General features: G+C 36.9%; 1 protein-coding gene across 2 annotated transcripts in view; it reads left to right on the top strand.

Annotated features, from left to right (window-relative positions):
• Nucleotides 1-1,929: 1,929 nt before the first annotated feature.
• Nucleotides 1,930-8,867, top strand: part of fgf11a (fibroblast growth factor 11a) — an 83,544-nt gene continuing 76,606 nt past the window's right edge. The window contains exons 1-2 of one of the 2 annotated variants that reach the window (XM_053492047.1): nt 1,930-2,214; nt 2,294-3,408. In XM_053492047.1, the coding sequence (XP_053348022.1) occupies nt 3,216-3,408 (193 nt within the window). In that variant the 5' untranslated portion in view covers nt 1,930-2,214; nt 2,294-3,215. Of the gene's footprint in view, nt 3,409-8,867 lie in introns of both variants that reach the window. The other variant, XM_053492056.1, reaches the window with a different exon arrangement.

Below are 8,867 nucleotides of genomic sequence, written 5' to 3'. Positions count from 1 at the left end.
TGGAACAACTGAATTCAATGATTTGGATGGGTGAGTGAATACTTTTGGCAAAACAGTTAAACTTTAGATTGCGAACATAATTCATTCCAGAAGTTTGTTTGTAATCAAATGCTCTCATATATCAATGCAAGCTTCCCCATAAGAAATAAAGGAAACTCTGATTAATTGTTTAACGACCGAAAAACATTCATAATAATTCAAAATAATTCAAAATAATTTATACAAAATATAAAGTACAAATAAAACAAATTAACCTTCACTTTACCTTTGAAAAGAATCGTGGCTGGTGGCAATCCAAACTTTCACTGTATAGTGTATATCTATGTTTGTTTATATTGGTTGAGAAATGTATAAAAAGGAAGACATTCCAGGAATGGCAGTTGTTTTAAGAGATATGTATCTCACCTTGTGAAGGCTTTTGCCTGATGTACTGTATATCAAATTGAGAACCTCTCAACCAGCTCAAACTTAAATAAATGAACATAAACCAAAGGGGAAGCAATTTCCTTGTAGTTTGTGATAGCCTGAAGGACAGAAAGAAAACCAAAGCTTTCTAACAAACTTTTAAAACATTCAGATTATCAGACAGAATCTTTAAAAACTTTAACGTCTCCAAAACTAGAAATGTCACTCATAAACTTCCCATTCACTTTTTCAGTTATTCATAGCAACCCATTATGAGGATTTTCATTTTTGATCTGATGAGATGTCCAGATTTAACAAGGGCTCGGCTATTATGCAAGCATTCATGTACAGTATATATGTGTTTGTATATTTAGCCCATCAAGTCATCTACTGTATTTTACTTGGTTGCTTACAGGCATGTTCTTCTTCCCTTAATGCAATGGATCATTTCCAGATATCTAAGATTTTAGGTTTGAAGCATAACCAGACAACATTAGACTAGGTAAACAAGTCAAAGCCAGAAGAAATACAGAACTAAAAAAAGCATACAGATCTAGTAAATGGCTTGGAATTGAAGGCTAAATAAACAACATTGGAATAAACCTTCATTAATCTCCAGCAACTGCTTTGCCCTGGTCATCATTTCAATTTAATTCATCTTGTCAGTGCATTGCGAATGGACATCTATATACATACTTACATCTATAGAAAAATTGAAAACTTAATGCTTTGAGACACATCCAAAAGGACTTCAGTGGAGAATAAAATAATTGTCGGCTTTGATGTGTACATTTATAATTTTTTGGTCCAGCACAAGACAAATCTTTATTCTCTTCTTTAAAAGATAAGGCTACAAAACCACAACATATAATTATAATTATATTAAAGTGAAAAACTATGTACATTCATGTATTTTACTTTCAATAATGCTACTGTTGCTTATTACTACTTTGCAGGAAATACATCTATGTTCCAGGTTCTCAGAAGCTCATCATCATAATAAGTCATACTGATTCATACAGAAGCAATTTGTATATATATATATATATATATATATATATATATATATATATATATATATATATATATATATATATATATATATATATATATATATATATATATATGTTTTTAATTTGGGTAGACATGCAGTTATTTAGTGAATATATTTGAATTCAATGCTTAAGCTTTATTAATTGCGTATGAGTCAGTTTGTCAGTATTAGCAGAGCGGAGAGCACAGGAGCCACACACACACAGTCTCTCTCATTCTCTGTCCCTTTAAACCAACATCAGGCAAGCTTAATTTTTTAACGCTCCAGTCCACACCACACGGCAGCCGGAGAGAGAGAGAGAGAGAGAGAGAGAGAGAGAGAAGGAAAGGATAGAAGAGGGGGAGGGAAGAAGAGGAAGTCAGGAACGAGAAAGGGAGAGGAGTGACCATGAGTGATCAAGGAAAAAAAGGAGGGATATGAATGACAGAGGGAGGGGAAAACAGGAGGGTGGAGAGAAAATGGGAGGGCTCTGAGAAAGAGGGATGGAGCGAGAGAAGCATGCTTTCAGTGTTGGCTCGTTAATACAGGCAAGACGGGAAGAGACAGGAGAGAGTACACACACACCCACACACACACACAGACACACACACACATACACATACAGTCACATATTGTCAGAGTTGCCACATAATCAGGAACCACGAAGGGAACTGGACCAGAACTGACACAATTGGATCTTTGGAACAAGGTTTCTTTCTCAGGACTTCAGCAGGACCGATGCTTGGCGATGACTGACATGTAAAGCCGTTCACAAAGTAAGGGACAGACATTTACATCCATCTTCTACACACTTCCTTCTTTCCACTCATCCCTCATTCATTCCTTTTTCCCTAGTGTCACAGTGTGGGTGAAGGACACAGGACTGTCTGCTCCTCTGTGCTCACTGCACACCATCCTTCCTCTCTCCCTCTCTCTCTCTCTCATTCATTCTCCGCTCTTTCCCTCGTTCCTGAATGTCACCTCTGCATGGGGGAGCCTGTGGAATTTACAAACCGTTTCCCAAAGGCCAGACATGGAGCGAACGCTGAGGGGGCTGAAAGAGGACAGAATCAGTCTTCCGTTCAATTCCTTTCATTCTCATTTCTCTTCTCGGCATCCCTTACTCTGGACGTGAGCTTCTGCCATTGACTGGACATGGTTTTGATTTCTTTCATTTTAATATATCTTGAAAAATAATTTATTTGTTTTTGAAATTGTGTCCATTTTTTAATTAAATTCCACTGTGGATTGCCGTGTTTGTAGGTTTTTTTCTCCCGGAACCTTTTTATACATTGCAATTTTCATTTTTGGATCTGGCTAGTGCAACGATCACCGCTGTGAGATACTGATAACATCTGGAGTCGATGTAAGCTGAAGTATCTACCTGAGCTTTCTCTGTGTGTGTATGTGGAGCCGGGATTACCAGACAGGTCAATCTGCACAGGACAGCAGACAGAAGGCACGTACAGGACAGTGCTAGACAGAAGCATGCTTTGTCTGTGCTTAGCTTTTTCAACAGCAACATGACTCTGATAATAACTCACTGTCACACTAGAGGTCCGACATTGCCATATTAGAGTGACTTCTGAAACACGAAACCAGCAACCCACCCAAGAACTTTGGCATCAATAACAGCATACAACCTTAAAAGACTTTTTTTAATTTGTTTTTTGGGCTGTGTTCTGTTGCCCGTCTCTGTCCATCATCCTGGGTGGTTGGGAAGCTTGGCGGCTCAGTGACGCCCTCCGTGCCCCTCGGGTGAGCAGGGCACAGCAAGATGGCCGCCCTCGCCAGCTCGCTGATCCGACAGCGCAGGGAAGTGAAGGATCATCAGGCCAACCGGCAGATCTCCAACAAGCGCAAACCCTGCCCCAAAAGCAACAAGTCTTTGTGTCAAAAACAGATTCTCATCCTCATCTCCAAAGTGCGACTATGCGGCAGTCGAGGGAGAAAACTGGAGAAGAGACCAGGTGAGTCAAAAAAGGCTTCAGATTCTTTACTAGTCCTTATTTCACTACGCTTTTGGGGTTGTGTGGTTAAAAGAGACCTAAAGAGTCAGGATGAAGGTTTGACATAAAAACTTATTGCTTATTATTCAATTACAAAAATAACTTAAAGCATATATTGTATGCATTAGCTACAGTGAAACAAACAGGAAGTGTGTATAGATATGAGGATGTAGAACATTCATCTGAAACTGCCAACTTGTCTAGGAGGGAAAAAAAAGTACACACTGAAATTTCCAAAATCACACCAAACCATGTGAGTAATTTGTGTAAATTTATACACTTCAACCAAATGATCATGACTATCAGAATGTGTGTATTTGTGAAGCTCTGCCATAAAATATCAAGCTGATGATCAACCATGAACCTGACTAGGGGTTATTGAAGATAAAGGATTAAACTATCCTTTAACCTACTACTTTCCAAGTCTACTTTCCAAGACCAAGTCTAAGTTTTCCACATGAATTCTCTTGTCTTCCTTCTATCTACTGGCAGGAAGAGATAGCCGTTTGCTGTGATCAGATAGTCTGATATTTTGTGTGTCTGATTTATTAGTTGTGTGACAGAGTGCCTTTGAGTTCTTCTGCTGTTTTACGGTCAGTGAATGAACTTGACGTGTGCATCCATCAATCACATGTGTTAAAATGTCACTGCTGCTTTTATGACTTTTCAAGTCTCATGCCCTGGGATGTCCCATGTCTTTTCACCTGTAAGCCATATGCAAAAACATTTACTTGTGTGTGGATACTGTATACGGTATATATTTGTATGCACACATGTGTTTGTGCGTTCTGTGCTGGATGCTAGCATGTCATCTGTTTCTTCAATAAAGCACATGGATTCTGACCTTTTTTCTGTTACAATAAATCAATCAGAGTACTGATGAGTTCATGGTCAGAAACACAGTAAAGAACAGAGAGGGAAGGCCCTCCCGAGCTTTACAGCATCACTGAAGAAGTGATGTGGAACGGAAGTGTTTTAGTCAGAGCTTCTTCTCTTCCTCCTGAGACAGCATGATGCATTGTTTACTGTCACCATGCCAGAGTGACCTTACACAGTGCTTGGAAAAAAATAAAAAATACATAGTAATTGAAAAAAGTGCTATATTAGATTTGTTTTAGACCAGCTATTAGATAATCTGTCAAAAATGTATAACCAACTTAGCAAAATTAACATGTACATTTGGATGAGAAATGTTAAAAATAAAACTGTTCATTGGTAAACACCAGAAAAAGCACAAAGTAAAGAATATTAGACAAGAGACTAGAGTATATAAAAGGGCTTTGCCCTTGATTCAAAAGTATTTCATTAGTAACTGCCTGTGCCAGTAGAGGGCACTTCTGAGATTAATGACAACTAAGTCTCAGAAAGAATGCAAGTTGGATCTGACAATAACTTACTTTGATCTTGTAGCAAATTCTTCAGTCGAGAATATGAGAAATGTCATTATCTAATTACAGATTTCTTTTTTAGTATAACTGAGAGGAAATATTCTTGTCTCTGCGACTTTTTTCTGTGAATGTAAGAAAAATAAATTATCTGCAACATTTAAAACTTTTCCACTTGTCAGGACCAGGACACGTCTCTACTTTCTGTCAGTCATAACAAGCCTGTTCATATAAAAAGCTTTATCGATTGCACTTTCAGGGATACTATTTTAGACATGCTTTTATTGTACAGTATGGATTTAAAACAGTTGTTCACTTTTCTAAAGAATTTCTTGTTATGTCCTACAACAAGCATTAAATAAACATTTCCTTACAGATAACTATATCCTTGTTTATATTTCTTTTGCTCCATGTGAAGCATGTCTTAAAATGTACCATGGCTACTATTATAGAAACGTATTTAACAATTTCTGACCAATCAGAAGCAATTATTTTCTAGTGCTGTGGTATGAGTTACTTTAAGGATTATTTACTATTCATTTGTATTATTGATCCAATAAGTAATATTAACATTGTAATCAATAGTTATATTAATAAATAAACAGTTTAATTAGCTTATTTACTTTTTATGATCAAAACATGAATTGATGCCATAATTACGTACTTACGGGTTATATATTTTTTTATCATTAATACTGTATTAGTCACTAAACATATTCATGAAAACATTATTTTAAATCCTTAAAAAAAAAAATATTAATAACAAATTTGTATTTTTTTTTTTAATAAATAATTTATTCTATTAATGGATAAGTAAGGAATAAAGCACTATAGAGTGCTTTAACAGGAAAAAAATATTTGAATAAAATATGGTATGCTGTTGGAGTGTATGTTGTGCTTTATGTAGGAGTGTATACTGGAGTATATATTGGAGTGTATATTGGGTCATGTATGGTTGCATGCACTGTATATCGGGGAGTATGTTGGAGTGTAAGTGTGTATGTTGGGTTGAATGTGGTAGTGTACTGTATGTCGAAGTGTATTTTGTTGGGTGGTGATGGTTAAAAACTGATGTGCAGTGACACCCACAATGCACAAGTCTAAATGTTTTTTTCACACACACACATACACACACACGCACACACACAGTAGACTTGGTTCTCAGGGGGTATATTAATGTACATAAAGTTTATGTACATTTAGTGTAAATAAAGTTCATCATGGTAATTTTAAGGGGAAACCTTTGTCTTTATTTCCCTGCAGAGTGTCGAGTACAGAGAGGTAATTCCCAACTAAAATACTGCAGCATGGTGACTGGACACAGACTTCCTTCTCCTCTGATTAGTGTGCATATCAGCGTACTCCTCCACAGTGCTGCAGTTATTGTTTTATTATGTGGATGATTGAAAGGGGTTTTGCATCAGATAGAGAGGGAGAGAGAGAGAAAGAGAGAGGGAGAGAGAGAGAGAGAGAGAGAGACCTTTGTACATTATTTCACAATAAACTACTTAGAAAATGCCCAACTCTCTCTCTCTCTCTCTCTCTCTCTCTCTCTCTCTCTCCCTGCGACTGGGTAATCAAGAAAAATGGGATCACAAAAATGTAATCCCTCATTCTAGCTGACTTTTAGTCCTGTCAGAGAAGTTCAAGTTTTTTTTAAACCCTTGATTGCAAACTAATGATAGATTTGGAGATCTCTCTCTCTCTCTCTCTCTCTCTCTCTCTCTCTCAGTGGGGAGGAGGTAGGTCACTGTGACTGCTGAGTGATTTTATTGACTGACTTTCTGATCTTTCACTGCACACAAATTTATCTTCACCTGCAGGACACAAGTTCTAGTGCTGCTGCTCAGCATGGAAGAAGTGCTGTCACGACTGAGCAGTGTGTATTTATGTGTGTTAGTGTCATTATGTGTGTGTGTGTGGGGGGGGGGGGGGGGTGGTTTAGTGTGTTCTGTGCCATTTTTTCATTATGGGTGTTTTGCTGGTCCAAATTAGGGTCTGGTGTAGAGTAGATACACCAAAGTAAAAAATCAAAGTAGAGCAAAGTAAAAATATACAAAAAAGAAAAATAATACAATATAGAAAGAAATGGTTAAATAAAGTAAAAGTATTATAAGAAAATGTGGGCTTTTAAAATACTGGACTACTGCATTCCCACAATGTTTTATCTTACACACACACACACACACACACATACACACACACACACACACACACACACACACACACACACACAAGAAAGGTGATGACATTTCAGTGACATTTAAGCTTTTGCAGGATTAAAATACAATGGAACACTGGAGTCACTGCTTTGCAATGCGTCCAAAAGGCAACCTGAATCCTGTTTACATCACATAACATTACGAGCTCTATCTGTCTACACTTAAAAATAAAGAAATAAACTTCACCCTTTCCTGTTGCTGGGGTTGTACTCTTAAGGGTACTGTATATCTTGTATACATTAACTGTTTTACTTTGAAAACTTTGCTGTATGTACCAATTAATTACTAATTGATCCCAAAAGTAACTATGTAAGTTTATCATTTTAAATCTACACTACAGTGTATATATATATATATATATATATATATATATATATATATATATATATATATATATATATATATATATACACTTACCAGCCACTTCATTATATACAGTAGGTACACCCATTCAACTGCTTGGTAATGCACATTGAGGCAACAAATGCATGTAGCCATGGTCAAGGTGATCTGCTGAAGTTAAAATAGAGCATCAGAATGGGTAAGAAGTGACTTTGAATGTCATGTGGTTGTTGGTGCCAGACAGGCTGGTCTGCATACTGTATTTCTGAAACTGTTGATCTACTGGGATTTTCATTTACAATCATCTTTAGAGTTTACAAGGGCATGGCTTGAACAAGGGACAATATCCAGTGAGAGGCAATTCTCTGGGTCAGAAATGCGTTGTTGATGCCAGAGGTTGGAGGACTGGACAATGTCCAGATTGGTTTAAGCTTATATGAAGGCAACAGTAACTCAAATTATATTTTGCTAAAACCAAGGTATGCCGAAGAACATGCACAACACACCAATCCTTGAAGCAGATGGGCTACAGTGGCAGAAACCAAACCAGGTGACATTTCTGTCAGCTAGGACCAGGAAACTGAGGTTACAATTTGCATACAATTTGTCTCACCAAAGTTAGAAGATTGGAAAACTGGTATATAGTGTAATGAATCTCAATTTCTGTTGCTACATTCAGATTTTTTGGGTCAGAATTTGAAATAAATATCATTATAGCATGGATCCGTCCTGCCTTGTATCAATTGTTCATGCAAGTGGTGGTGGTGTAAGGTGAGGGGGATATTTCCTTTGCTCACGTTGGGCCCTTTAGTGCCAGTTGTTCATCATTAAATGCCACAGCCTACCTGAGTACTGTTGCTGATGATATTCATTCCTTTATGACCACAGGATAACCTGCCATGTCACAAAGCTAAAATCATCTCAAACTTTTTTTTTTAGCAATTGCTGTATGTCAATATGGACCAAAATATCTCAGGAATGTATCCAGCATTTTGTAGATTCTAAACCACAAACAATTAAGGAAATTCTGAAAGCAAAAGGGCATCAAACCCATACTAGCAAGGTGCACTTATTGAAGTGGCTGGAAGGTGTTTGAAAGATCAGGGCACAACTTCAGACTTAAGAAGTGGCAGTTTGTGCTGTTTTCTGAACTCTAAATTCTCACCCTAGTACTTCTATCGTATACCGGCAATTACTGCATAAGTGGAAAGTGCAAACGTTTAAAATTTTGAATGTTAACTAATGAGAGTTTTTTTACTTAAGCAACAGAAGTACAGTAGTCTGAACAATCAATAAAAAACATTATAAATTGTTTTTAAATTCATTCAGGCATGAAACGTTTTTCAATGCCTCTACTGAAATGTGCTAAAATGAGATGAAATCCCCATATCCACACATCTGTTTTGCATGAATCTATTAATTTTACCAACTATTGATCAAACAAACACCTGCTGTAGTTGTGTCATTGTGT

This window comes from Clarias gariepinus, chromosome 1 (genome assembly GCF_024256425.1).
Source record: "Clarias gariepinus isolate MV-2021 ecotype Netherlands chromosome 1, CGAR_prim_01v2, whole genome shotgun sequence".
NCBI lineage: Eukaryota > Metazoa > Chordata > Actinopteri > Siluriformes > Clariidae > Clarias > Clarias gariepinus.
The sequence above is the reverse complement of the archived record's forward strand: the minus strand, read 5'-3'. Positions and strand labels throughout refer to the sequence as shown.